The 17453-nt window shown below is 34.5% G+C and overlaps 1 protein-coding gene across 1 annotated transcript in view; it reads left to right on the forward strand.

Moving 5' to 3' along the window:
• The window catches only part of LOC133195977 (uncharacterized), a 68438-nt gene extending 54032 nt beyond the window's left edge, over nucleotides 1–14406 (forward strand). Inside the window, exons 8-10 of the mRNA XM_061331967.1 lie at nucleotides 4568–4654; nucleotides 10037–10096; nucleotides 12312–14406. Coding sequence (XP_061187951.1) covers nucleotides 4568–4654; nucleotides 10037–10096; nucleotides 12312–14284 — 2120 coding nt within the window. The 3' untranslated portion in view covers nucleotides 14285–14406. The remainder of the gene's footprint in view (nucleotides 1–4567; nucleotides 4655–10036; nucleotides 10097–12311) is intronic.
• Nucleotides 14407–17453: the final 3047 nt, after the last annotated feature.

A 17453-nucleotide genomic window follows, 5' to 3' on the forward strand; every position in this document is an offset into this window, starting at 1 on the left:
AATAAATAAAACACAATCATAGTTTTAAACTTTTTTGCTCAATATATTTTTAGGAACAAACTTTTTATAAATTTCATTCACATTTAGGATTAATTAATACAGTATATCTAACAAATTTTTCAGACTTGAAGGCTTACGAATAAATTTTAAGTGGGATTAAAAACTTGCACTATGAGGTATATAACACTTCCAGTAGTTTATTTGCATTAATATGGACTGTGATATAAATACGGCAGATTTTCAGTTTTTAGATCCTAACATGAGATGTTTTGGTGTTGGGGATATAATAGTCTTGATTATTTCCTGTGTACATGTGTAACAAAATTGTCCAGTTTCTGGTTTATGTGGTAAGTTATGGTGATAAAAAGCATTCATCTTTACATGTTACACCTTTCATTATACCCGTTTACATGTATGTAACAAGGTATTGAGCACCAGGCACGGATCATGGAATTTTTTCGGGGGGGGGGGGGGGGGGGGGGGGGGGGGGGGGGGGGGCACCCCAGTCAAAAAAAAATTTGCAACCCAGAAATTTCTTGACAATTAAGCAAAAAAAAAAAACCTTAACTCCTTTCCCAAATCTATCAAACCCAGGAAAATTTCTTGACAAGCAAAAAAAAATAATAATAATAAAAAATCCATTTCCCAAACGCGAATATTACCCATTTTGTGGTGGTAGTCCATGGGACCCCCCTTAAACCCCCCTCCCCCGATCCGAGTGAGCACTCGTGAAACATATGATATTTTAAAGACACAAACCACAAACAAATTTTCTTATCTCCTATACAGATCAGTAACATTGCTATTTTTTCATTATTTCTCTCAATCAAAAAAAAATCTAATTAGAACATTTTAATTATGTAAAATGTAGAAATAGACTCTAGAAAATGTTCCTAGAAATTTTCAGTAACAAAACTTCAGATATTTCTAAAAATTTTCAATATTTATTTTAGATGTAAAGTTACATTTTCCCACTTTTCACCAAGTTATGTAACTTGGTCAAACATAAAGTTGTTAACTAAACAAATATCAGTTCTTTAGTCAGAGAGGCTCCTATTTCATAAAATATATTTAAATTTTGGAAGAAAAGAATTTGTTTGTGTTTAATTTATCCTTAAAACTTGTATATTGGTTGAACACTTGCTTGCAGTAGATTTATACGCATGGAAACTTTACATTATTGATAAAAATCAGATGGCTAAGCAAAATTATATTTACTATATTTTCTCGTAAATGTTATAATATATAATAATGTTATTTGTAGTATTTTGATGGTTTGACTCATTTCTCCATAAAATGATTGCATTTTGATACATGCATTTTATGTGTTGGTGTTTTTTTTTTCCCCCCGAGATGAAAATGTCAAGTTTGTTCATTAAATATGTGGACAGTACCTTATTCTTCCAAAATTCTCATCTTACTTCTGAAGATTTTTGTCATTTAAATCTTGTTGAGGAAAATACAAAAGCATCTGTTTTCTTTTTGTTCCTTTGAAATCTGTTTTGAGTTGTGTTGAAATGCTGTTTTCTGATTGGTCAAAATTTGTTTATGTGTAAATGAAGTATATATTTATAGCAACATTCAGTTATTGTACTTGACTTACATGTAAGGAAATTGTCCAGACCTGTAATTGCTTATTTAGCATACCTGAGCTGAAAGCTCAAGTGAGCTTTTCTGATCATCCGTCCATCCATCTGTCCATCCATCTGTAAGCTTTTCACATTTTTCAACTTCTTCTCAAGAACCACTGGGCCATTATTTAAACAAAATTTGGTACAAAGCATCCCGAGGTCAAGAGGATTTTAAATTTTTAAAATGAAGGGCAAAGCCTCATTGTAAGGGGGAGATGATCAAGAAACGGCAAAAATAGGGTCAGGTCATTAAAAAATCTTCTTGTTAAGAACCACTAGGCCAGAAAAGCTGAAACTTCTGTGACAGCTTCCTTAGGTAATGTAGATTCTAATTTTTTTCAAATCATGGCCCCTGGGGGTAGGGCTGGGCCACAGTAAGGAATCAAAGTTTTACATTGAAATATACTGGAAAAATGTTTAAAAATATTCTTCTCAAGAACCACTGGGCCAGAAAAGCTGAAACTTATGTGGAAGCTTCTTTAAGTAGTGTAGGTTATAAATTGTCCAAATCATGGCCCCTAGAGGAAGGGTTGGACCAATTGGGAATGAAAGTTTTACATTGAAATATAAAGGGAAAATCTTTAAAAATCTTCTGAAGAACTGTTGGATCAGAAAAGCTGACACTTATGAGGAAGCTTCCTGGGGTAGTGTACATTGTAATTTGTTCAAGTCATGGTCCCTGGGGGTAGGGTGGGGCCACAATAGGGACTACATAGGCAAAAATCTTTAAAATTCTATACTCAAGAACAGAAAAACTATAATTAATTATGTTAATATGGTAGCATCTTCTGCTCGTGTTGATTCATTTTTAGCTCACCTGAGGGTGGGGCCACAATGGGTGATCAAAGTTTTACATAGGAATATATAGGAAAAATCTTTAAAAATCTTCTTCTCAAGAACAGCAAAGCCATGATTGGTCCTATTTACACGGAAGCTTCCTCAGATAGTGTAGATTCAAGTCTGTTCAAATCATGACTCCCTGTGGGTCGGGTGGGGCCACAATGGGCGATCCAAGTTTTACATAGGAATATATAGGAAAAATCTTTAAAAATCTTCTTCTCAAGAACAGCAAAGCCTTAATTGGTCATATTTACATGGAAGCATCTTCAGATAGTGTAGATTCAAGTTTGTTCAAATCATGACCCCCAGGGGTCGGGTGGGGCCACAATGGGCGATCCAAGTTTTACATAGGAATATATAGGAAAAATCTTTAAAAAGTTTCTTCTCAAGAACAGCAAAGCCATGATTGGTCATATTTACATGGAAGCATCCTCAGATAGTGTACATTTAAATTTGTTCAACTCATGACCCCTGGGGGTCGGGTGGGGCCACAATGGGCGATCAAAGTTTTACATAGGAATATATAGGAAAAATCTTTAAAAATTTTCTTCTCAAGAACAGCAAAGCCATGATTGGTCACATTTATATGGTAGCATCCTCAGATAGTGTAGATTCAAGTTTGTTCAAATCATGACCCCCGGGGGTCGGTAGATGGGCGAACCCATGATTGGTCATATTTACAAGGAAGCATCCTCAGATAGTGTAGATTCAAATTTGTTCAAATCATGACCCCCGGGGATAGGGTGGGGCAACAATGGGTGATCAAAGTTTTACATAGGAACACGTAGTAAAAATCTTTAAAAAAAAAACTATTTCTTAACAACAGCAAAGCCATGATATTCATATTCATATTCATATGGAACATTCTTAGATAGTGTTCATTCAAGTTTGTTCAAACATGACCCCTGGGGGTCGGGTGGGGCCACAATGGGTGATCAAAGTTTACATAGGAATACATAGGTTAAATCTTTAAAAATCTTCTACTCAAGAACAGCAAAGCCATGATTGATCATATTTAAATGGAAGCATCCTCAGATAATGTAGATTCAAATTTGTTCAATTCATGACCCCCCCCCCCCCCCTTTTATATTTAAACTTTTCAACCTTTCAAGACTGAACTGATTTCTGCTTTTTTTTCTAAATATAGTGCTCAGGTGAGCGATGTGGCCTCTGGGCCTCTTGTTGCTTATATTATGACCCTGTGTATTAAGGTTGGGTCTCAAAAGACAATCAAAATTTTTCATAGGAATACATGTACATGTATATTGGGAAGAAAAGTGATGCATAATAGTAGGGCCAAAGTGACTCAGTTGAGCCTTGTGGCCCATGGGCCTCTTGTTTTGTATTTTGCACAGTTTAGAAGAAATTGTTCCTTTATATTTTCATTATTTAAAAAATCATAACTGAGGGGCTATTCATCTGTCATAATTGTCTGACCTTCCTTGTGTCCTTGACCTCACTTTTTGTCATTAGAAACAGTTCAAGATATTTTAATCAAATTACAAATTGAAAAGAGCAATTTCAACTGTGTCATAATTTTCTAACCATGTCCTTTTCTATGACCTTGACCTCATGAACTATTCCTCATTTTGCATTTATGTTAGTTTAAAAAAACATTGAAGATCATATTTTCACCAAACTTCATAGTTACAAAGAAACTTCTAGAAATTCATGGCATTATCTAAAAAGAGGTTTAGAGTTAGAATCACCAAACTTTGTCAGCTGATGCATCTTAATTGGGTTCTCAGAGTGTGTTAACCAAAAAAACAGGTCTTATATGTAACATACTTTTGGAATTTCAAGGCTTTATCTAAATATTAGGATAATAAGTAGCTTAGAATAGAAGTGATAGGGTTGTACAATGTACAATTTTTATAACTAACATTGATAAAGCCAAGAGGTCAAGTCCTTTCATAGAGGTGTGCTGTGCCCTTTAATCAGATTAAAATATTATAAATTATCATCGTGCTACTGTATAATTATATTGCACACCATATTCAAATGAACATTCAACAGAATTAATGAATAATTTTTACAAAGCAGAAAGATTATAATTGATGTCAACTGCTAGCTGTTTTTGTCTAAACTATTTGTAGACCAAACGAAGAATCTTCAACAGAACTCTACAAAACACTTGGATGAAACTGATGAATCAAACCATATGTCTACTAGTATTCCTAGAGGTATGATCTTATGATATCAAATAATCAAGATACATAACTGTTGCCGTATTATTTATTCAGCATACTGAAAGACTATCTTAAGGTGGCTTTTTGCTGGAGTCCCTGACATACAAATTTGATTGCATAATTTTATTATTTTTTTCAGGGTTCATCCTCATAATTTAATTAAAAATATGTACATGTATATCTTAACAAAACTAGCTACCTCCATATGCTCTCTGCTTTCATCTTCCTTTATCCTACACACACTGATCAAAATTTTTGATGGGATAAAGAGGGAAGAAAAGCATTGCCACGGTTACTCAGATGAGAGTTCTGGCCCATGATCCTCTTGTTTATTTAAGTAAACACACCAGGCTATAAAATAAGTAGGTAGAAGAAAGACTGGGTTCAAATTTGTATGACATTCTAGTACAGTTAATGCCGAGATCAAAGAAATGCTGCAGGTCTGACATTATTCTCAAATAAATCACAAGTGTCATCCAAAAATTATCAGATCAGAAACACATATATCAAACCTGTACAGTTAAAATGAATATTATAGTGTAGAATCTACATGTAATACTTATTTAGACCATATCGATGTGTCGTCTTCCGCAGTCTAAACAGTGTGTATTGCCTAAAACAGCTGATAAATGTTGAGTTTTATAGTTAAGTGGGTTGGAGCTCCCCACAACATTTACACTACATGATTTTACTGATAAAGCAATAAAATAGACAACTGATTTTGTTATTTTACATTTCATAAAAAAATAATCAATATATTGTGACAAACAAATTTATGCAGAGTTGTGGAAAACTGCTGGTGTACCAGTGAATGCCTGCAAAACCGACAAAAAATGCGTGTGACTGGTAAAAATGCTATCGATGTTGGTCCAAATGACAGGCCCCTTTTTTGGTTAAAGTTTTTTGTTTTACCATTTATCATTGGCGCACTTCCCAGCTTAATTATCGTACCTTATATGCGATTGCGTAATACTTGTTCTTTATACAAGATCGAGGCTGTAAATGAAAGTGAAACCAGCATGGTCTCGTGACCTAATTTACAACTGGGGCAGAATTAGGTAGAAAATGGAAAGAAACAGATAAAGACAAGCTCAATATGTAAAAATTTCTACAGAAAGAATTCAAACACAGTTCGGAAAAGCGGTAAATCTAGTACTTCCGACTGTCCCGGATTTCGTTTTTTCATCGATCATGTTGATTTCTTTATTGTCGATGCACAGAATTTCCACAATTCTTTTAGACTCATTTTCTAGGTTAATGTAATTCCCAAATGCATAAATGTTAAAAAAAATTACATTTACTGTGCTGAATTAGCATTGTTACCTGCCCAAAAGCAGTGAAATCTAGAATTGTTATAAATGCAAAAAACAAACAAACTAACAAACAAACGAAAAAGGAAGAGGACTTGAAAATGGAGATTGAATGTTATATTATTATTAAGTAAATGGATGTGTAATGAAGTAAATAAATGTTATGTTTTTTTTTTATTTTGTGACTTACTAGTTCGGACCGGCAAAAATCACTTCGGACCGGCTTATTTTGTCTTCTTGCCAGTCTGAATGACTGGCTATCTGAAAAAGTTTTCCACAACTCTGATTTATAAATAGTTAAAGGATAATTTTAACCCAACCAAAGCTCAAATTGTCTGGATTTCATTCCAACCAATACACAAGTAAGCAAACAAATTGACCCTCTGATGTTACGAGGGGTGATCAAAAAGTTCGCCAACTAAACGAATAACTTCCATAGAGGAAATAAAATTAGATTTCGGTGTTTATTATTTTCAAAGTAGTTGTCTTCCATTTTAATGCACATCTGCCACCATTATGCCCATACAGGAATCACGTCATCCAGGCTGTCATGTGATATGCTCCATAATGTTCTATCCACAGACGCTTAAAGATTTTTCAAAGTCATATATTTCTTACCATGCAAGTTATTATTTTAAGAAGAATAGTCACAAATGGCCAAATCTCAGCAATAGGATGGGTGGATAAGGATATCTTTTCTCAGAATGAGCATGGTGACCATTACAACCTGACTTCTCTCTTGTGTGCATTGTTTTTCCATTGTGGATAACGTATGGGTGCCTTCTTTTTATCATATTTGATATGTTTAAAGTCTAAAGTAAACAATATTTCAGGGATTTGATAATTATAATATTCTTAATATATTCAACTATATTAATTTTCTAACTGTAACTTGGTGACCTTTTATAACAAATTGCTCAACTAAGGACACATTTCTTCCCCAGCTTACTTTCACTGGGTACCAGAACAAACATCATTTTTAACTATCTCCCTTCCTTTCCTAAAATAGTCAATCCAATTAATGATTGAAATTCTGGCAAGTCTTTTGTCTTCATAAACCTTGTACAAATTATTACATGCTACTGCAAAAGAATTTCCAAGATATACATTAAACTTTACAGTCTTTCGTTGCTCGAGTATGACTGAATCAGCCATTTTTAGCTCCTCTGAGCTGAAAGGTCGAGTGAGCTTTTCTGATCACCTGTTGTCCATCGTCCATCCGTCTAGCTGTCCGTCCGTCCATCCGTCTGTAAACTTTTCACATTTTAAACTTCTTCTCAAGAACCACTGGGCCAATTTTGACCAACATTGGTGCAAAGCATCCTTGGGTGAAGGGGGGTTTAAATTGTTAAAATGAAGGGCCAAGCCCCCATACAAGGGGAGATAATCAAGAAAAGACAAAAATAGGGTGGGTTCATTAAAAAATCTTCTTGAGAACCACAGGGCCAGAAAAGCTGAAACTTATGTGGAAACATCCTGGGGTAGTGTAGATTCTAAATTGTTCAAAGCATGACCGGGGGGGGGGGGGGGGGGGGGGGCACAATAGGGAATCCAAGTTTTTCATTAAAAAATGTAGAAAAATCTTTAAAAATCTTCTTCTCAAGAACCACTGGGCCAGAAAAGATGACACTTATGTGGAAGCATGCTAGGGTAGTGTAGATTCTAAATTGTTCAAATCATGACCCCCGGGGGTAGGGCAGAACCACAAAACGGAATCCAAGTTTTACATTGAAATATGCAGTAAAAAACTTTAAAAATCTCCTCTCAAGAACCACTGGGCCAGAAAAGCTGAAACTTATGTGGAAGCATCTGGGGTAGTGTAGATTCTAAATTGTTCAAATTATGACCCCCAGGGGTAGGGCGGGGCCACAATTGGGAATCCAAGTTTACATTGAAATATGTAGAAAATATCTTCAAAAATCTTCTTCTCAAGAACCACTGGGCCAGAAAAGATGAAACTTATGTGTACTCATTCTGGGTAGTGTAGATTCTAATTTGTTCAAATTATGACCCCCGGGGGTAGGGCAGAACCACAAAACGGAATCCAAGTTTTACATTGAAATATGCAGTAAAAAACTTTAACAATCTCCTCTCAAGAACCACTGGGCCAGAAAAGCTGAAACTTATGTGGAAGCATCTGGGGTAGTGTAGATTCTAAATTGTTCAAATTATGACCCCCAGGGGTAGGGCGGGGCCACAATTGGGAATCCAAGTTTACATTGAAATATGTAGAAAATATCTTCAAAAATTTTCATCTCAAGAACCACTGGGCCAGAAAAGCTGAAACTTGTGTGGAAGCATCTGGGATAGTGTAGATTCTAAATTGTTCAAATTATGGCCCCCAGGGGTAGGGCGGGGCCCCAATAGAAAATCCAAGTTTTGCATTGTAATATGTAGAAAAAAATCTTTAAAAATCATCTTCTCAAGAACCACTGGGCCAGAAAGGCTGGAATTTATGTGTACTCATTCTGGGTAGTGTAGATTCTAAATTGTTCAAATCATGACCCCCGGGGTTAGGGTGGGGACACTATTGGGAATCCAAGTTTTACATTGAAATATGTAGTAAAAATTTTCATCTCAAGAACCACTGGGCCAGAAAAGCTGAAACTTATGTGGACGCATTCTGGGATAGTGTAGATTCTAAATTGTTCGAATCATGACCCCTGGGGGTAGGGTGGGGCCACAATAAGTACTACAAGGGGGGAAATCAGGTGAAAAACAGCAAGGCCAAAGTTACTCAGGTGAGCATTGTGGCCTATGGTGCTCTTGTTCATCACAAGTCATCTACATATTGATGCATTTTCACATTGTGACGTCACAAACATGGAGCAAAACATTACATAAGATCTGCAATTTATAGAACATGTTTATGATTATATGTTAGCTAAATTTCATTATGATCTTGAATAATGGTTTTGTAAATATAGAGATAGTCCGCGAACTTTCTGATCACCCCTCATAAATGTAACAGCTAGGTAAATCGAGACATGGTGACTTAATTCATTTCTCTAAAGAGGAAACGATCAGCCATATTTTAGAGCTGTTAGTTTTGTTTGTTTATTGTTTAACATCCCACTTGAGAATTTTTCACTCATATGGAGAGGCCACCACTTGCCGGTGGAGAGCTGCAAATTTTTTACCTATACCAGGGCTCTAATTGGTGCCCAATTTAGTCGCCATGGCACCTAAAATTTTTGATTGGCGCCTAAAATTTTTCCATAAGTCGCCAAATTGGCGACCATTTTAAACTGACTTGACGATTGTCAAATTCTGGAAATTTTAACACTTTTAGCAATTTTTCTGAAAAAGCTAAATGAAAGGGAAATTAATTTTAGCAATGGACATGTCGTGTTTTCTTATTCACATCTTGGGTCCCTATATTGATTACTATTATCTTTTCAAGTTGGCACCTTAAAAATATTACCTGGCGACTAAAAATTTGCATTGGTGACTAAATTTTTTTAATAAGGTGCCAGCTGGCGCCTAAATTTTAGAGGCCACTTAGAGGCCTGTATATTTGGCACTCAGGGCGATTGAGCAGTGAGGGATCTTTTTTGTGCCAGCACCTACTGCGACAAGAGACCTCGGATTTTACAGTCTCATCTGAAGGAACAGTCTCCATGTCCTACTGTGGGATTCGAACCCACGACATAAGGATAAACTCTTTACTCGGTGACTCTAGAGTGAATGCTCTAACCACTGTGCCACGTGGGTGACGGGCGACTAGAGCTGTTAGTAGAATAGAAATGAAGTTCTTATTGTCGTGAATGATGCAGGATAAACTCCTCAGTCTCGAAATGTATTTTGAAATATAAAACCCTTCAAGTTGGCTCTTGTATTTCAAACAACATTTCTGGACCTCGGTTGTTATCCTGCAACATTCATGATAACGTGGACTTTATTTCTAAATTTGGGTAAGTGCTAAGTCTATAGTCCCCTTCTAAATATATGTACCATAAACTTGTATGTATTTACAAGCTGTGTGTTGAATGTACATAATGAATCAGAACACAATGATGAAAATATAGTCCTTTATAGAACTACTGCTATTTTATTGTTTTTGTAGCAGTCCTTGACAACTCCATACGGTGGACGAATTACAGTGCAGAACTTTTTAATGTCAAAGGTAAGAACTTTTTTTTTTTTACCTAAGCAAAGGGTTCAGAGAGCATTTTGATCAAAAAGTGTCCTTCTGTCTGTCATGTTGTATTTGTCTTCTGTTACCTTTTCAAATTTTTAATGTCTTCTCTAGTACCACTGGGCCAATTTCAACTTAGCACAAAGTATCCTTGGTCAGAATGGGTTCAAATCAATTTTATTGAAATAAAGAACCAATCCCATTTTCAAGAGGACATATTGATGAAGAAATATGAAAAATAAGGTGGGGTCTTTTATAAAACTTCAAAAACCACATTGTCAGAGATGAAACTTCAGTGAAAACTTTCAGAATGAATGTAGAATCAAGTTTTTATGATGGCTTCTGAAGCAACAATGAAGGTGGGAGTTTTACTTCAGAATATGTAATTAGAATCTATTAAACCTTTTTAAGGACAGCAGGGCAAATATTTTTCATTAATTGCAAGCATTTTCAAGTAGTGTAGAGTCAAAAATGTTCAAATCATAACCCCATGATCTAAGATAGGGAAAAAATAGAAAGTCAGACTTTTGTATAATTTTATATACAATGAACATAGTGTAAACAATAGTCTCAAGAACAGCAGGGCTCCAATTAAGATTTAAAATAAACAAGCATCCGCAAGTAGTGAAGATTTTAGTTTATTCTGATCATTGCCTATGCGGCTATTGTGGGGCACAGAACTCTTGAACAGGATTGAGTCAGTAAATATCAGAGGCAGAATAAAGATTCATTCATCATTTTAAAGCATTAATGTACATACATGTATAATTCGTAAAACAATAATGGCTTATGGGCCTTTAAATTTTATTTAGTTGCTTGATTCACCCTTTTACGTTTATTTTTATCAACATGTATATGTACATGTACAGTAAAACTCATTTAGTACAATTCTCTTTTCTACTTGAACTTTCAGTAAGGTGTGACATTCTCAGCTATACATAATTAGCATCTCTCAAACAGTGACCTAGATTCTCATGGGTTGCCAGAATAGCTCATCAATACTGAAATTTACACAGCTTTTCATTCAAGGGTGAAATACACATGGGATAAAAATAGATCAGACGTCAACAAGTGACGCAAGGAACCAATTACACCATTTCTTACAGTAAAGAGGTGTGGCTTATGTCATCTCATCATTTGTTAACAACAACCTTAAGTTGCTAATGTTATTAATTTCTCAACCAATGAGAATCTAGTTTACCATTTGAGAGATGCTAATTATGTATTGCCGAGAATGTCACGCCTTACTAAAAGTTCAAGCAGAAAAGAGAATTGTACTAGTACGAACACAGATATAGTGAATGTGTGGATATATTGAAGTTTTTTTATCCCCAGGAAATTCTTAAAGGTATATATGTTGTATTGTTGATAAATTCAGAAAACCAGAATTAAAAATATCTTTCTATTTGTTTCATTACTTTATATATAGATAGGACTTTTTTGTAATTTACATAATTTAAATCAATCAAGTTTCAAAGATATCAAAAATTTAAAACAATAACCAATTTATTTGCTGACTCCACAAAATAAGAGATTTGAATAGCAAAGTTTAAAGTCAATTTAACTTTAGAAACGTGAGGTTATCTGAGTTCAAAATTGTTGAAAATTTTAATTTGAATGTATATAATATACATCATGTGAATCTACACTCAATTTCATATCATTTTTTTTAGTTCAGATATGCCATATATAGCTTTAACAATTCCTTGTAAAATTTTATGGTTATAATGGACTTCGATTTATATTTTATGGTTTTACAAATATAGTGAACTGAATTTGTTTCCCCTAGACAATGCTAGAGGTTAAAAATAACAAAGTTTACAGTTTTTATTAATAGTGAATTTTCAAGATCTCAAAATTTTATATATTGAATTAACATTATTTTTTGTAAGTATTTATATTTGAAATTTAATTCATCAGAAAACTTTAGTTCTTGATGGTCCAAGGTTTGTTGTGTATGTATTTCAATACTTCTCTGAATATGTGCAGTTTTCATACTTGAAGGAAAACGTGTACTCATATATTGCGAATTCGCTGTATATATTTAAACAAATTTGTTTAACAGATATAACAGTAACTAATCGTGGATATGCGTTGGTAGCAAACCTTAAGTAAATTTACAGGTCCCAAGGACTTGGCTCTAGCCGCGTTTTACTGTATTTCTATTTATTGCATGGTTTCATGTGATAAATGTTTATTCTAGCAAATACAATAAAGGATCTACTAAAACATGCTGAGGATAATACATACACAAGAACCTCTGCAGTGACAGAAGCAATGACTATTCTTAAGAGACAACAGATAATAATTTTGACTGGAAAAGAGGGTGAAGGAAAAACAAAAACAGCACACCAAGTCATGTTTGAAATGTTAGAAAGTCATACTCCACTGAAGATTCGAAACAGAGAACAGTGGGACAGGATTGTGAATGCTAATTGTTCCTATGTGGTGTGTCTGGATGATGCTATAAATCCAACTTACATGAATGATTCAAAAGAATTCTTAGATCATATATATAGCTGTGTTGTAAAGGGAAAACTTTGTGCAATTCTTGTTTTTAGAACTAAAATGTTGGAAGAGTTAAAAGCAATATATCCTATTTTTGAACTGTTTAATTCAGATTACATCATAGATTTGACTGGGAAGATGAAGTTAAGTGAGAAAGGAGAAATGTTGAAACAGTATGAAAAAGGTACAGGAAGAAAGTTGAAATCAATCTCAGATAGAGAGGAAATACTCAGTACTGACACTTACTTTGGTTTCCCATTTACCTGCTCCCTTTTCTTTGCAAAAGATGATTTTTTCAATCAAGGTCCAACATTCTTCAGATGTACAAGTAGCATATTATATGCAAGAATTGATGGTTTAAAAAAAATGGAGGCTAACTTAAAGTCAAAAGTTTGTTACTGTGTTCTATGCTACATTTTGGTAAATGGTCCTGTCAACACAAGAAAAAAATATGATTTAAAAGAAATTGAAAACATGGTAGGAGTAGCACATATAAATCAAAGTAATTTTATTGAGGCTTTAAAGTACATGAAGGGGTTGTATTTGATTAAAACAAGGACAGATAGATCATATGATTTTATTCATGAAACTGTTCGTGAAACAGTTCTTACCTCATTTGGTAAAGTTGCACCTGGAATGATAATTCAGAAATGCCGAAGAGAAACCTTAAAGTCAGTGGTGAGACCTATGAGCTACAAACAAAGATCTGGTGAAATTGTTTTGAAAATTTCAAATGAGCATTATCAACCCCTTGCAAAGAAATTGTTGCTAAATAATGAAAATAATGATGAAATTGTTAACAACATAATTGTGAATTCTGCATCGTATGATTTTGAATTTTTTAAAGAGTTACTGACACACAGTATTTCTGGTTTGTGCAATCCATCACAAGTTTTAAGATTGCTATGGGATAAACTTCTCACAGAAGAAAAAACTGTATTGTTAGATTGTATGTTGAATAGTTATGGTCCTCATGTTGGACTTTTTTCTCCAAAGTATGACGAAAAAATACATTTCAATATATCTTTCAATGATATTGATAATTTAATTGAAAATGCTCTGCGTTTCCGTAAAAGAGACAAAATTTTATCTATTGTGCAGTATGTGAGACAACATGATAGTCTCCATGCAGTTGCCTCTTTTACTCACAAACAACACAAATCTATGACATTGTTACATTGCTGTGTGGTGCATGGGTGGGAGGATGTAGTGTATGAATTATTAACTTTTCACGAGGCTACAGTTACGGAAGACTTCTGGTCTATATTTCATTTTGCTGCATATGCAGGTCGACATACTTTGGTTAAGAACTTTCAAAACAGAGGGCTTATCTATGACAAAACAGATGCAGGTTATTCATTACTACAATGTACATTGCTTGGTCTTCGCCACAGTTCTAAAACTACAAAACCCTTTTTGGATGTTGATAAAAAATATTGTTTACCATTTTCTATTGAGTTTGCTGCTGAAGATGATTATTGTGAGTTGATAAAATATCTACATACACTGTCCGACAGAATAGACTGGGTAAAAGAATTAACTATGACCCTAGATCGGGAAAACAACACTGTTCAGTATTACCTAAGATTGCATGGCTATAATAAAATACTGAAGTTGCTTCAGGACTTAAATATTGTTAATGAGACTTATGCAACAAATACTGCTTGATATAAAAGATTTGAATTTTGCTGTGAAGGTTGATAGTTTCTTGTGAATTTATTTTAAATGATTTTTTTTTATTTTTTTGCAAATTTAATTTGTAGATGTGAATGTAAACTAATATTTTTAACTTTTATGGGAAAATGTGTATTATTTAAAAAGTTTAACTTTACAGAACAAATTTTTCATACCTATATTTTTTTTTCATACTTGCTGTTCTGTGTTGAAACTAAAAATTAAGATTTTTTTGAATGAATAGGTTTCTTGTTAAGCACAGGTAAATAAAATTTAATGCAAGAATTTTTAATTCTTAATTTATTAGTCTTTTATACATGTTAGAATCTTACATTTTTGCATCATTTTATATTTAATATAATTATAGCCCACGCAACAAGTTGCGTGAGGTGTAATGTTTTTGACCCGTCCGTCAGTCAGTCAGTGTGTCAGTCAGTCAGTCCTATTTTTTTTTTTGTCAGCGCAACTCCTCATAAACTGCTGCACAGAATTTCGTCAAACTTTGCAGATATTTAGATATTTAGGACACAATGTGTAGATGTGCATATTACCAGGAAATTCCGATTCCTTTATTTTTTCTGGGAATTTCGGCACTTTTCAACTTAGATTTTTGGCCATATCTTGAATATATAGAGATGAACAGTTTGTCAGCGCAACTCCTCTTAAACCGCAGCACAGAATTTCGTCAAACTTTGCAGATATTTAGCACACAATGTGTAGATGTGCATATTAACAGGGAATTCCGATTCCATTATTTTTCTGGGAATTTCGGCACTTTTCAACTTTACATGTATTTTTTTGGCCATATCTTGAATATAGAAATGAACAGTTTGTCAGCGCAACTCCTCTTAAACCACTGCACAGAATTTTGTCAAACTTTGCAGTTATTTAGTACACTGTGTGTAGATGTGCATATTAACAGGAAATTCCGATTCCTTATTTTTCAGGGAATTTCGGCACTTTTCAACTAGATTTTTGGCCATATCTTGAATATAGAGATGAACAGTTTGTTAGTGCAACTCCTCTTTAACCGCTGCACAGAATTTCGTCAAATTTTGCAGCTATTTAGTACACATTGCGTAGATGTGCATATTACCAGGAAATTCCGATTCCATTATTTTTGCCTTAAGAGTTTAGACTATTATTGAAAAAACTTTCCAGCTAGGTAATAAGGAAATCCACTGGAATCAGCTTTTGTAATGAAATTTTATGTGAAATATTTCATGACATTTAAAGACCCCTATTGATTTTGAGATCAAAATATTAATGATTAAACACACACACACACACAATCATGGATAGTTCTCAACCCCCCCCCCCCCCCCCCCTCCAAATTGGTCCTTTGCCTTAAATAATTTCATAAGTACAGTATATGAACAAATACATATGACTACATCATAATTTTGTTTCCATCAATTATTTTAATGTGTAAATTGTCGTATGTTGGACATGCAAGAAGTTTTGATGTGATGATTTTTTGCAAGTAATGCCCCTTTTTGAATTAAACTGTGTATTTAAAATGCACTGTGCGATTCATTACGTGATGCATTGTCGAGTTTTGGGGGAGCGTGGGGTATGTGAGCTTGCTCACTTTTTCTTTCATTATGTGATGCGCCAATGCAAGTAATATATAAACTTCCTTACATGTAACGAAGAATTTTGACATTTTCAGTTTTTTATTGATTCTTGTGGATTTTTGTATTGTATTGAATAAATAATATAATGAATAGTTAACTCAGATTTACTTTTGTGAAATGTTATTCTCGTCATAAAAATTATGTCCCTTCCTTAAACTCAGGGTAATTCTTATTTACAATCATTTTGATATCCTGGTTGTTCATTAAATAATTTATCAAACTTTGAACACTTTACTGATTAATAACAATTGCAGGAACACTTGTCACTAGGTTCAAAAGCCTAATTTGAGAAAAGTTGCAGGAAAACTTTTTACATACTAGTAATCACTATAAATTAGTTCGCGGTTTAATGTTCAGCCTTTAGGATGGGAGAAAGTTTGCAGGATATTGAAAAACTATCAATCATTACTCCTGAATATTTAGCAGCAGGCAATTGCAAACGGAATGCATGATAACAAGAGCTATGGACATATCGTTAGTTTTTTGAAAAGCATAGTAACGGATTAAAGGGCGTTTGGTAAGTACTCATAGTTTTTGTCAACATGCACAGGTTTGCTTGCTAAATGCCCAGGTTTTAATAAATTTTTCAAAAGTTTATGAATTTTCTATATATGACCAACGTTGCTATGATAGCCCCAACGCATTTAGAGATCAAGGTTAAATCTCGAACAATTTTTGGCTGATTGCGGTTAGTCTTGCATCTAATCGAGCATCTTCGCTAGCCAAGGGTTTCTGATCCGCTACTCTACTCGCTAATCCTTGGCCTGTCGTGCTACCACATGTTGGAATTGTTTTTATCGCGTGACCTCGAATCTTACCATTTACGCACAGCTTCTTTTTTTAGGTCACCTGAGTCACTCAGGTGACCTATTGCTATCTCTTTTCGTCCGTCGTCGTCCGTCGTTCGTCGGTCGTAAACTTTTGAACATTTTCAGCTTCTTCTTTGGAACCAGCAAACCAATTTCAACCAATTTTGGCATATAGCATCTATGGGTGAAAGGGGAACAAAAATTGTGAAATTCGTGGCCCCTGCCCCCCTGGGGCCTGAGGGGTGGGGCCAAAAACATCAAAATTAATGCAATCTTTAAAAATCTTCTTCTTTACTCCTGGACATCAAGCAGTCAAACTGTTGGCATGATTGTAATAAGCATTGAGCCCTCTACGAAAATTGTGAAATTCATAGCCCCAGGGTCAGGGGTTCTGGTGTTAGGGCGGGGCTATATAGATCATATAGTGAAAGTGCATTATTTCTTTGAAAATCTTCTTCTCTACTCCTGGGAATTCTTGAAACAAATTGAATACATAGTTATGATAAGCAAGGGTGACTCTACCAAAATTGTGAAATTCATGGCCCCAGGGTCAGGGGTTCTGGTGCTAGGGCGGGGCTATATAGATCATATAGTGAAAGTGCATTATTTCTTTAAAAATCTTCTTCTCTACTCCTGGGTATTACTGAAACAAATTAAATACATAGTTATGATAAGCAAGGGTGACTCTACAAAAATTGTGAAATTCATGACCCCAGG

Source organism: Saccostrea echinata, unplaced genomic scaffold, assembly GCF_033153115.1.
Source record: "Saccostrea echinata isolate AGI-Se365-2 ecotype Australia unplaced genomic scaffold, CSIRO_AGI_Sech_v1 ptg000029l, whole genome shotgun sequence".
Taxonomy (NCBI): Eukaryota; Metazoa; Mollusca; class Bivalvia; order Ostreida; family Ostreidae; genus Saccostrea; species Saccostrea echinata.